We start from the raw sequence: 13,421 nt of genomic DNA, 5'->3' as shown, positions 1-13,421 counted from the left end.
CCCTCAGTGTGAGAGAGGTGAGTGATTGTCTCGATGTGGCTGTGATGGACTGTCAGGGTGTACCTGGCTCAGTAACTGCTGGACATGGGTACCAGTGACTCCGACGTACAGATAAAGTTAACATTTAACTCTATTCACGACTTCATTTCTGCTGTTGATACCACAGCTCACCTTCACCAGTTTTCACACTTGTTCCTCATGTTTTTGTTGGACAGGATGAAAGTTGGCAGCCAACTTAGTCTGTGTAAAACAGGCTGCGAGGCCATCGTAGACACTGGAACATCTATGATCACCGGACCGGCAGCAGAGGTCCAGGCCCTGCAGAAGGCAATCGGAGCTGTTCCACTGATGCAAGGAGAGGTGAGGGGGAAAACATGACCAATTAAACACAAACACATTCATGTGTAATTTTACTGTTGGTTTGTGTAAAACGAACAGCATCAGGAAGTTGATTTTAGTGTTTTTCATGGCTGGATTTTGAATTGAAAGTTTCCTGGATGGGAAACAGAACACCTTCAACTACAAGATAGAAGTTGTTGTTTTCTTTATGTCAGGATGATTATAGAAAGATAAGTTTAAAAGAACATGTGATTGCTTTTTCAAAAAAAATTAAGACTTCAATATTTAAAAATAATTTAATTTCAAAATAATTTGCTTAGACAACCTGTGCTTTTATTAGCTTTCTGGGAATTTTCTGTGGTGAGAGAGGCTTCCCTATGCTTTTGGGTGGTCAGACAGCCTGACTGGATGTGCCTGTGTGCTAAACAACACTTGGAGTCCTGGAGCCCATAGCTGGGGGTTTGGAACGAGCTCCAGCACGTGATTAATTTGCAGACTGATCTTCTTTATGGCCTCAGACAGAGGACTTGTGTCTGCACTTGTCCTGTTAGATCTACATTTGATACAGTTGATCACAGTATTCTAACACAGATGGTTAAACATGATATAGGGATTAACAAAACAGCTACTTAAATAGGAATTAAGCACAAATCTCCTCAGTTTCAATTTAAAAGCTTTCAAAGATATTAAGTCTGTTTATTTCCAGTCATTCTGCAACATACAGTGGGGTGCGAAAGTTTGGGCAGCCTTGATAATTTTCCTGATTTACCTTTTTTAAATCATTTATTGTTTGGATTAAAAAAATCATTTAAATACAGTATATCATATAGGGGACAAACACAGTGATATTTGAGAAGTGACATGAAGTTGATGTGATTTACAGAAAGTGTGCAATAATTGGTTTATCATGTGAGTTCAAATTTTTTTTACCCAAACAATCAATGATTTATAAAGATCAATCAGGAAAATTAACAAGGCTGCCCAAATCTTCACACCCCACTGTTTTCTATTCAAACGGTGCAGAACAAACAAAAGCTTTTTTACCCACTTCTATACTGCCAAATGCAACTGAAAGTGACAAAAAGTCACTTGAACAGAACTTTTCTGTAAAATAGCATCACATGTATGAATATAGTAGTCCACATGTGTCAAATACAAGGCCCACGGGCGAAATGTGGCCCGCGGGAGACTCCCGTGTGGCCCGCCAGGGGTCCCCCCCCATTTTTTTTTTTGTACTTAGCATTTTATCAATGGTAAACTTTAATTTTAGGATTAAATGCAACAAAATTAATTTAATAAATGTAAATGAAAAAAATAAATTTAATAAATTCTTGTCCCTGAGCTGTTGGCTTTAAGTAACTGAGCAATTTAGTTGGTTAGCACAGTACTAATGTCTGAAAATAAGCTGCTTAAAGTCAGCATCAACCATAAACTAAATAATATTTCTGTATTTATTTCAGATTTATTCAGTAATACATTTAGTTCTTATCAGTGTTTAAAAGAGGACATGTTAAAACTCTGTTTAGTCAAAGTTAAACATGAAACGTCAAAGTTTATTACAAGTGGCCCTTCAAGGGCCACCATAACGCTCATGTGGCCCTCTGTGAAAACGAGTTTGACACCCCTGTAGTAGTCCATGTATTACCTTTTACATATAAAAACAAGCCTATGATTGTTTCTAACAGGTCATCCCACATGACTGTATCACTCCCAGTGATGTGTGTGTAGTTTTACAGTTAGAGATGAACCTGAGAGCTGAAGATAAACAGGATCAGTTATATGGAGATAGTGAGCAGAGGCATTCTTATCAAATACAGCTGTTGTTGTTTGTTTGTTTGTTTTTTTACATTGAGTGAAAAACAAAGCTCATTTTGAAAGTTAAACCCAACTGTAACAGAGCTAAGGTTATCGGGGGGGGGGTAGACTGGCCACTGCCAAACCTACTAAAAGAGGTTCTGTGACAGAGATGCTCCTGTCCTGGCCTGACAGGCCAAAACAGCCTGACCTGAACAGCAAAACCAAAGAAATGATTATTGACTTCAGGAAAAACAAAAATGCCTTCTCTCCTGTGTACATCAATTCAATTCAATTCAGTTTATTTATATAGCGCCAAGTCACAACATACGTTGTCTCAGGGCACTGTACATGAAAAGAATAATCTAAAGAAGAAACCAGCAGATTGTGTTGAATCACTTCATCACAGTCTCCCATCCTGAGCAAACYGTGGAGAGGAYAAADTCCCTGCTYATCAGGAAGAAACCTCCAGCAGAACCAGGCTCAGGYCAGGAGACCATCTGCCTCGACCGGCTGGTTGAGGGACAGGAAAGAGACACAATCAAACACAGAAGAACTGGTCCAGGTGCACCTACTTTTGGAAAATAGACAAAGAAAAACATATTATAGAAATAATTACAACAAACAAGCAGAGGAGAGAGACTAAAGACAACAGCAGAGTGAGGAAATGTGCTCAGTTTGTGCTCCAGCAGTCTAAGTCTATAGCAGCAGAAATGACGACTAATTCAGGAAACCCGAGTCTAACTATAGGATTTACGAAAAAGGAAAGTCTTCAGTCTAATCTTAAAAGTAGACAGAGTGTCAGCCTCATGGACAGAAACTGGAAGTTGGTTCCACAAGAGAGGAGCTTGATAACTGAAAGCTCTGCCTCCCATTCTACTTTTAGAGACTCCAGGAACCACAAGTAAACCTGCAGTCTGAGAGCGAAGTGCTCTGTTAGGAAAGTATGGAACAATAAGATGTTTAATATATGATGGAGCTTGGTTGTTAAGAGCTTTGTATGTTAGGAGTAATATTTTAAATTCTATTCTGAATTTGACAGGGAGCCAGTGGAGAGAAGCTAAAACTGGAGAAATATGATCTCTCCTTCCAACTCTCATTAAAACTCCAGCAGCAGCACTTTGGATACACATTCTCCTCTCGTCACTGAGGTCTCCATCCACATGACAGAGAGGGGAACGCAAAAATGACTCAGCCTGTAACTGAAAATATAGATGGAGGACCTCAGTTTAGCTAGCGCTGAGCTAATACCTGTAAGGCAATATAGCGTTGGCGCTAGTGCAAAGGCTAACAGGCTAAGCTGAGGTTCTTCTTCCATGAAGCAGCTCTGTTGTCCTCCATCCATATTTTCAGTTCCAGGCTGAGTCATTTCTACCTTCTCCTCTCTGTCAACGCTCTCTGGTTTCATTTAAAAGAGTCGATCATCAGATATTGTCCAAGATTAACCTTCAGGGTGGATATAGCTCGCTCACACCGAGAACCTATCCACGTCATCATTTACCCAGAATGCTTTGTGTGTAAATAAAATGGCTCTGTCCATGTTAATATACATTTTTATAAATTATAAAAACTAAACATCCTACAGTATTTTTACTGTCTTTATTTTACAGTTAAAATAAATGTTTATCAAAAAAAAGTCTAATGTTACAACTAATCGGGGATCCCTTTAAGAAAGCTCAGGCAATTTTAGCTGAGCCTAACCACCCCTTCTTCATAGAGTTTTCTGTTTTACCATCAGGACGCAGATTTGCTTTAAAAAGATGTCGAATCAACAGATTTGAGAATTCCTTTTTACCTGCTGTTATCGTCATTTTAAATACCTCTTGTTGATTGTTGTGTGTTTGTAGTAGACATGTCTATACCATGGTGGTTTTTATGGTATTTACTGTATTTATGGTTGATGAATGTTTTTTCTGCTGGCTGTGACACAAATTGTCCCAAGAGGATATTAAAGATAAGTTGAAGCCCTCAGAATCTATGGGCTGTTGTCAGGAGAAGGTAAGAGACGAAACCCAACACTGCAGTGGCTGCCAACTTTTAAAATGACTTCCACATTTTATTATCAATGTTGTAACTAAAATTGATAAAAAGTAGTGTTAAGTCTGGAAATAAGTTTGCTAATAAAATAATTTTAAATACTTAAAATAAACAGATGAATGTGTTAGTCACATTTTGTGATAATACAAAGAAAACAACATGTTTAAGCCACTCTGATCTGTAGTTTTAAAAATGTATTTCAGTGTTTGTGTGGGCAGCCACAGCCTAATGATGTCATAGCCCCACCTCTAACCTGGAGGGTACTGCTGAAGTATTGAGGACATCATTTACATGTTGCTTTAACCCTGATGTTCTTTTGTGTTTCAGTACTTGGTGAACTGTGACAAGGTCCCATCACTGCCCACCATCATCTTCAACATCGGGGGGCAGACCTACAGTCTGACTGGACAGGACTACATCCTTAAAGTGAGTCTGAGGGTCACCCAGCAGGGGGCAGCAATGTGCCAGCTTCTGCAGGAACAAAAACCACTCTATTGCATCATTAAAACAGAACAAGAACAGCTTGGTTTTGGCTTGGCAGACTCAGGTTTGTCTGAGGAGGGAGAACTGATTGTGTTAAAGCCCAGTCAGGTCACACTAGCATGTTTTACACAACTTTATGTGACTTCTGCAAATTCTGTCCAATAAGTTGGTGAAAGTTGCACAAATTAGGTGTAAGTTTTGAATATGTTGCCAGCATGATGACCAGACAATAATTTTGTACTTGCTCAAAATGTTCAGCTCATGCTTAGTGAGGCTTCAGTCACAGCTATGCTACAGATAATTTATGCTCTGGTTCACAAGTTACACAAGTTATTCATTTGTTACTCACAGGTGGACATGTGTTCCAAACAAGCAGGGCAATTCTGAAGTGAACTGCCCTGATTAGCTTCACTTATTCACTTATTATTAACTAGTTTAACTTATTCATAACAAATATTATATATTTATAATAATGCAGGAAAACTATGCAAACAAAATCAACAGAATTGACGCCAGAAACGCTATTTATTTTTCATATCTTATCAATAAATGCATTGCTCTACAGTAGTGTCACAGTAAGGTTCCAGATAAAAACATGTTTACACATACAGTATCACCAGAACCTTGTTCAGACTCTTGTAATTCTGTCAGATTTAAATTTGGAGATACACTGCCTGGCCAAAAATAAAAGTCTCCACCAAAGAAAAAAAAAGGTCACTCGAATATTTCACTGAATCATCTTTAGCTTTGATTACAGCACATTCTCTGTGACATCGTTTGAATAATCTTCTGCAACGTGACCAGATTTATTTCCATCCAGTGTTGCATTAGTTTTCCACCAAGATCTTTTATTGATGATGGTAGAGTCTGACCTTCTCCAGCACATCCCAAAGATTCTCTGTGGAGCCAATCCATGTGTGAAAATGATGTCTCATGCTCCCTGAACCACTCTTTCACAATAAGAGCCCTGTGAATCCTGGCATTGTCATCTTGGAATATGGCGGTGCCATCAGGGAAGAAACAGTCATTGATGGAATAACCTGATCATTCAGTATATTCAGGTAGTCAGCTGACCTCATTCTTTGAGCACAGACTGTTGCTGAACCTGGACCTGACCACCTGCAGAGACCACATATCATATCACTGCCTCCACAGGCTGATGGGAGCATCCACCTGCCTCTCTTCTTACCCTGACGCCCCTTCACTCTGGAACAGGGTCAATCTGGACTCATCAGACCTTTCATTGGTCCAGAGTCCAACCTTTATGTTCTCTTTTTCCAGTTAGCCAATGATTTGACCCTTCTCAAACAGACTGACATCTTTTCCTCGACCCTAGGATGTGTCTTTCAACCTGGTTGTTTAAGACATGAAAAGTTGGGGTTAAGTAACTTGTAGCTCATGCAGTAATTGTCCAATAGGATGCTCGTACCTATTTGCTCACTTAAATCCAGGTGGCAGCTCTTTTCTTGGTCAGGCAGTGTATTTATGATTGATTACCATTATTGCAACCTGACTCTTTAACAGAAAAACAACATTGAGTTGTTGCAGAAAAAACAAAAACACACCTTAACGTTAATCCTGGTTAAAGATTCATGTTTTACTGTTGATGATAATCAACTCCCAACTTTAAAGCAACTTCCAGGTAGGTAAAGTGTGCAGCTGAGTTGAGGGGACTGCACCCTTTAGGAGGCTGATCAGACTGTCCCACAACAACCGTCCCATTAACGTCCCATTAGCACCCAGAACAGGCAGCTGTTGGCCCATGTTGCTGCAGCAGCCAGGGTCTGTGTCTGTAAGACCACCAGACTTGTCTACCCTCTGTGCTCCTGTTCACTCCAGCATCCAGCGGTGCACCGCTCCTGTCCTCTCAGGTGGTGGACATAAGTGGTCTAAGACATTATCGTGTGACAGGACCTTTAGATTTATTTATAAGATGAATGTTTTCATCTGATTGAGATTTTTCCTGCCTGTTTTTTGTAGGTGACTCAAGCTGGTAAGACTATGTGTCTCAGTGGCTTCATGGCTCTGGACATCCCCCCTCCTGCTGGGCCGCTGTGGATTCTGGGAGACGTGTTCATTGGTCAGTACTACACGGTGTTCGACCGTGACAACAACAGGGTGGGCTTCGCTCCATCCAAGTAACGTCATCCTGCGCCCGGCCCAGAAGCTCCTGATCTGAGCTGCTCCTGTTGCTGTGAGGAAATGTTTTTTTAGTAATAGAGTGTATAGAGTCACATGCACTGATCTGAGTGGGAATCATTTCTGACACTGTGCACAGATTTTGTGTACTGGCTGTAAAAACACTGAATCAGTCTGTTTTATTTTTAAAAGCAATAATTTCTTTTAAAGAAAATGGTCCTGCTGCTGTTTGTAAAAATGAGATTGGACTCAGTTAAACCTGGTTTTGAAGAAAGGACTAATCTGTTTTGTTTTTAAAGACAACTGTCACGCAGCAATGACAAAAAAAATCCCTTTAAAATCCCTTTTGCTTCTGTAAAATTCTGTATGTCTGAAGTAATGTTACAGGAGAGTTGTCATGATTATTTCTCACTTTTACTTTCTTGATTTCCACATAAATTTATCAGAACTCATACAGGACTGCCTGCATAGAACTTACTGTTTGATTCTCTTCCATCAGGAACTACAAGCTAACTAAACAAGCTATTTAAACAAGATTTAAAATAAAATTTAAATACAACTAAAAAAATCCTGTTATATTTCTTCATAGGTTGTTGCTGTAAAAGTTTGTTTGTTTTGGCTTTTTTTTTTGCGTGTGAAATGATCTCAGTGACTTCAGATTCATCAGATGACCATGCTGCTGCTTCTAATTCAATAATGTGAGATTTTCTTGACAAAAATTTCATTAAATTTTGATTCAAAAAGTTCACAAAGGGAAATACTTGTTTTTGCTCTTTTTGGTGTATTTTTAGTAACATTTAAAACTGCAGATAAGAGTTCAGAGAAAACTGAACGTAGCCTGAAAAACAAATCACCTAACAGGCTTGCGTGCATGTGTGCACGAGTGTGATTGACACTGGTAAGACACGCCTCCTGGCTCTGATTGGCTGTTTCTGACTGGACGCGGTGTGTTTTTGCACATGACTGTGGGACAACCAGAGGAGCTTTATTTGTTTTGTTTATTTACAGTTTATTTGTCTCATATTCTACCGTCAGGATATAGTGACAGATTTAACAAATATGTAAAAATACATTTTTATAAAGTTACCTTGAGCAGCTTTAATTTAGAGCAGATGTGCACAAACACTTTCCCTGAGAGGGCCAATCTAAGGGTTGTGGGCCAAATAAAGTAATATAATACATGAAATACAAATACTTCTTAAAGTTTTATTTTTTATGATAAAGCTAATAGCTAGGTTGCCCACACCTTGTTTTTTTCTGCCCCTAAACATGGAGAAAATTCAACATATGCTAGGGCAGCAAAGGCTCATGGGACTATTCCTAAATTAAAATGAGTATTTGTGGTCTTATAAGGTGTGCAGAACGTTTGGGCACCCTTGTTAATTTTCCTGATTTACCTTTATAAATCATTGATTGTTTGGATAAAAACAATCAGTTGAATATATCATATAGGGGACAAACACAGTGATATTTGAGAAGTGAAATGAAGTTTATATAATTTACAGAAAGTGTGCAATAATTGTTTAAACAAAATTAGGCAGGTGCATAAATTTGGGCACCATAAAAAACCTTAAATCAGTATTTAGTAGATCCTCCTTTCATAGAAATAACAGCCTCTAAACTCTTCCTACAGCTTCTAATGAGAGTCTGGATTGTGGCTGAAGGTATTTTAGACCHDTRTRSTTTACAAAACATCTCTAGTTCATTCAGGTTTGATGGTTTCCAACCACAGACAGCTNCATTGCACCTTCTCATGCGCCCTTCCATATCGTCACACTTCTTTTTGAGCCCATCGACTTCTTCTTTCAGTTCCAACACGGTGGTGCACAAAGTAACAACCTCATCGGACCAGTTTGATAAACCATCCTCCACTTCTTTAACGCTTTGCTTAACATGGTCCAGAACTGTGYGCAGTAGCATCGTGCCATTAGCCACCTCCGCTCTCAMCGATTGTAGCTCTCCTTTAATAAGAGTGAACTCTTCAGCCAAAGCCGCTTTTATTTCGGATTTGATCACAGCTGAGAGATCAGTTTTTATAGTGGCAAGAATGTCCGACTTCAAGGAGAGTGTGTCCGCCTCACTGCGGGAGGGAGAGGAGGGCGCCGAAGGTCCGGCTTTAGCTTTAGCTGCAGTCAGCTCCGAGGCGGCGTCAAGCCTAACAGTCGCAGAGCTAGAATGTTTGCCTTTTCTCGAGTTTGTCGCCWTTCTTCTACTCTTCCAGGCAAGAATCACTCAGGGGTCGAGTACAGACCAAACGCTCAAAACAGCAAGGACATTCGGTAGAGAACCACAAACAGAACAGTCAGAGCGGGAGCCCACGTGACACACGTCTTACTCCTCCGCCATCTTGCCCCCACCTTCCCAAATTTGAGCCAAATTTTTGTCTAAAAATGGCTGTGTTATGGTCAATTTTGCATCTTGGCTATGGCAGTCATCTTGGATTTTTGATTTGGCTTTTGTACATGATGGAGATCCTTCTTAGCTACAACCACACCAAATTTTAACTAAATGTTTTACCTTTTTTGTTTAAAAATGAGTCATTTCAATTTCAAATTAGCTCTGGCATCCATCTTGACAATTTATTTAGCATTCAAAATTTGTTGAAGCTTGTTCTTGGCTACAAGTATTATACTAGTCTTCAGTTCCGTGTCTTAAATTTACTGAATTAGTGCTTTTCTAAAAATTCGCATTAGCATTTAGCTTAAACTGATTAGCCTTCAAAATGTGATGAGTTAGCTCCACCCCACCAAATGTCAGCTTTGTACAGGTGCTGGTCATAAAATTAGAATATCAAGAAAAGGTTWTCTTATTTCAGTAATTCTATTCAAACAGTGAAACTTGTATTTTATATTCATTCATTACACACAGACATATATTTCAAACATTTATTTATTTTAATTCTGATGATTATAACTGACAACAAATGAAAATCTCAAATTCAGTATCAGAAAATCTGAAGATAACTTAAGACCAATATAAAAAAAGGATTTTCAGAAATGTTGGCCAATTGAAAAGTAGGAACATGATGTACAGCACTCAACACTTAGTTGGGGCTTTTTTGCCTGGATTACTGCAGCAATGCATTGTGGCATTGAGTGGATCAATCTATGACACTGCTCAGGTGTTATGGCTGTATCACACTGCAAGATTTTAAAACAGTCAAATGATTTTCAAAGACTGGGAGACCCCACATGAGGATAAAAAATTATGGATATACCAGGTTTGGTCCTACAGTGTGTGGTGTACAGTCACATAGCAAGAGACAACACACCACACAGATATTTCATTCATGAACATTCAGATATCAGATGTGAAATCACACTAGACTTCCTGAAATCACACGAGAATTCAGATGTGAGAGGAAAACTCTCACATGGCCTCCAGAGTGAGTTCTGAGTAAATAAACATTTGCGACAAGGAAGAAACAACACTGATCATTTGTGGACTATTTTTACCAGAGGAAAAACAATTTCATAGGACCTGTAACATCCAGCGCACTTTCTGGTGAGTCATGACAGGTTTTTTGTCCTCAGTATTTTGGATTCCCCTTCGTGTTTACGTCAATTCGCTTTCTGATTGGCTACACATCAAATTCAACAGACTGCGAGCTTAGGTGAACGCCACACACGGTGTGATGTCGGGCCAAAAAATCAAACATGTTGAATATCCCAGATTTGAGTTCGGAGCGGTCCCACGCCCTTCCGAGCTGACTAGATCACTCTTAACTCCCCACCCAGGCCAGGAATATCTTCTGAGATTATCTTTAGAGCCATCACGATAATCTGGACGTCCTTAAGATTGTCGAAGGGCCCAAATTTGGATCAATTATCCTGCCGTGTGACACAGCCCTTATGAGAGCCCAGGTTGCTCTGACAGTGGGCTTCAGCTCTTCTGAATTGCTGAGTCTGGTGTACGGCATCTTCCTCTTCACAACCTGATAGATTTTCTATGGGGTTGAGGTCAGGTGAGTTTGCTGGCCAATTAAGAACAGGGATACTATGGTCCTTAAACCAGGTACTGGTAGCTTTGGCACAGTGTGCAGGTGCCAAGTCCTGTTGGAAAATGAAATCTGCATCTCCATAAAGTTGGTCAGCAGCAGGAAGCATGAAGTGCTCTAAAACTTCCTGGTATGTGGCTGCGATGACCTTGGAACTCAGAAAACAGTGGACCAACAGCAGCAGATGACATGGCACCCCAAACCATCACTGACTGTGGAAACTTTACTCTGGACCTCAAGCAACGTGGATTATGTGCCTCTCCTCTCTTCCTCCAGACTCTGGGACCTTGATTTCCAAAGGAAATGCAAAATTTACTWTCATCAGAGAACATGACTTTGGACCACTCTGCAGCAGTCCAGTCYTTTTTGTCTTCAGCCCAGGTGAGACACTTCTGTTGCTGTCTCTTGATCAAGAGTGGCTTGACAAATAGAATGCGACAGCTGAAACCCATGTCTTCATACATCTGTGTGTGGTGGTTCTTGAAGCACTGAATCCAGCTGCTTTCCACTCTTTGTGAATCTCCCCYACATTTTTCAGTGGAGTTTGTTTCACAATCCTCTCCAGGGTGCAGTTATCCCTATTGATTGTACACTTTTTTCCTACCACATCGTTTCCTTCCCTTCACCTCTCTACTAATGTTCTTGAACACAGAGCTCTGTGAACAGCCAGCCTCTTTAGCAATGACCCTTTGTGTCTTGTCCTCCTGGTGCAAGGTGTCAATGGTCATATTTTGGACAACTGTCAAGTCAGCAGTCTTCCCCATGATTGTGTAGCCTATAGAACTAGACTGAGAGACCATTTAAAGGCCTATGCAGTTGTTGCAGACTTGTGACACCATCTTGTGCTATTCTCAAAGCATCTGATCAGTTCTACACTACTGCAGGCAGACATATTCCTGCAGGACCACAGCCAGTTCTCTGAAGCAGCACTGAACACCACCATGCAGGCTTACCTATTGCTGAACAGGACCAAGCTGAAGACTGAACTGATTCTCATTTACAGCATAGATGAGTTCAGGAGCTGAAGGCAAAGCTCTCCTGTCTGCTGCAGCCCCGAGGGGGCTGCAGCAGACAGGAGAGCTGCAGCAAGCGTGGAGACCACCATGGGAGCTGCAGCAGGTGTGAGGACCATCAGGGGAGCTGTGGCAGGCATGGAGACAATAGCAGGGGCTACATCAGTCCTGGATATCAGCCTAGGGGCTACATCAGAGCTGGAGACCACCTCAAAAGCTGCAGTGGGCTTGGAGACCACCTCAAATGCTGCAGCAGGCATAGACACCACCTCAGATGCTGCAGAGTAAAAAGAAAGGTTGTTGGAGACCCTCTCGGGAACACAGGAGAGATAGGCGTCAGAGACCCTCTCTGGCAAACAGGATCTGTCGACTCAGAAGAATGGGACCCTGTTGACTCTGGAGAACGGAGCCCTAAAGACTGTGGATAGCGGGGCCCTGAAGAAACTGCCTTCTTTTGGTGGCAACATCACCCACCAAAGCCGTAGGACGGCTGTGCTGGAGAGGACTCAGGAGACCTGGGAACAGCCTATGCAGGACATCCCAGACCCTTCAAACTGACCAACTCACTTCGCAGCTGTCAGAAAAACTGCTTAACTTCAAGGAGCCTCAGGCACATGGTGAATCTCAAAAAATGAGGCTTGCACAAGAAGACCTTAGTTGTAAGTAATGGCAAACTTTGCAGGACAGAGCAATAGCCTCTGAGCTGTCTGATGATTATACAAAGGTCCTCGGATAGCTGGACTAGTTAGTATGGGTTTGAACTACACGGTGCAGCCTGAGAGTTCTCTGACGTCCAGGAAGAAGAAAACTCAAGAATGGGATGCATGCCCCGGTAATGAGCCAACCTTTCCTCCTCCAGGAGATGGAAGGACCTTGTCCATGAGGCCAGGTCCAAARAGACTGTCTGCTGGGTCCAAGCCTAAGATTAGCATTCTGTAAGGTTTTTGTCAGCAATGGAACCCAAAATGCAGACAAATTCAAAGAAATCAAAGTTAAACTATTTATTAAGAAAAGAACAAAAGCCAGAGTGGCAGCAACATTACATACTGTAAATGAAGACAGTCTGGAGGACACAAAGTGAAGTAATAAGATAATGCTGTTCTACTTTGCCCTTTAAGGCTAATGTGTGTGTGTGTGTGTGTGTGTGTGTGTGTGTGTGTGTGTGTGTGTGTGTGTACGTGCATGTTTTCACTATCTGGTGGGGACGTTGCCCAGCAAAGTCTGATTGAATCTTTCCACTTAATTTTCCCTTGGATGATATGGCGTTGTCAGACACTTTTGAATACCAGCAACCTCACACAGCTTCTTGATCAGTTTTGACTCAAAATCTTAGTGCATGAGCGGAGCGGAAAATGCTCTGTGCCCCTTCCGCCTTCCTTGCACGCCGCCCAAAACGTACGTGACGCGAAGTGTCTTGCCCAAGGACAAAATGACTGAAACGGCTGGACAGGAGATCGAACCAGCGACCTTCCGGTTCCAGGACGACTCCCTTAACCACTCCACTACAGCCAAAGGAAATAGAATAAAAGAAAAAACACTATACACAGAATATATAACAATGTACACATGTATGTGTGTATATATATATATGTATACAGTATATATATATATATATATAT

The 13,421-nt window shown here is 41.0% G+C and overlaps 1 protein-coding gene across 1 annotated transcript; it reads left to right on the top strand.

Annotated features, from left to right (window-relative positions):
- Nucleotides 1-215: 215 nt before the first annotated feature.
- Nucleotides 216-7,540, top strand: LOC106537140 (cathepsin D; the record flags this gene model as incomplete). Its single annotated transcript, XM_014034513.1, is given in 3 exon segments — nucleotides 216-360; nucleotides 4,498-4,596; nucleotides 6,634-7,540. Coding segments are annotated over 3 exon segments (406 nt in total), but the record flags the coding sequence as incomplete, so codon positions are not given.
- Nucleotides 7,541-13,421: the final 5,881 nt, after the last annotated feature.

This window comes from Austrofundulus limnaeus, unplaced genomic scaffold, assembly GCF_001266775.1.
Source record: "Austrofundulus limnaeus strain Quisiro unplaced genomic scaffold, Austrofundulus_limnaeus-1.0 Scaffold2147, whole genome shotgun sequence".
Lineage (NCBI taxonomy): Eukaryota > Metazoa > Chordata > Actinopteri > Cyprinodontiformes > Rivulidae > Austrofundulus > Austrofundulus limnaeus.
Note: the sequence above shows the minus strand (reverse complement) of the source record. Positions and strands in the feature narration are given on the sequence as shown.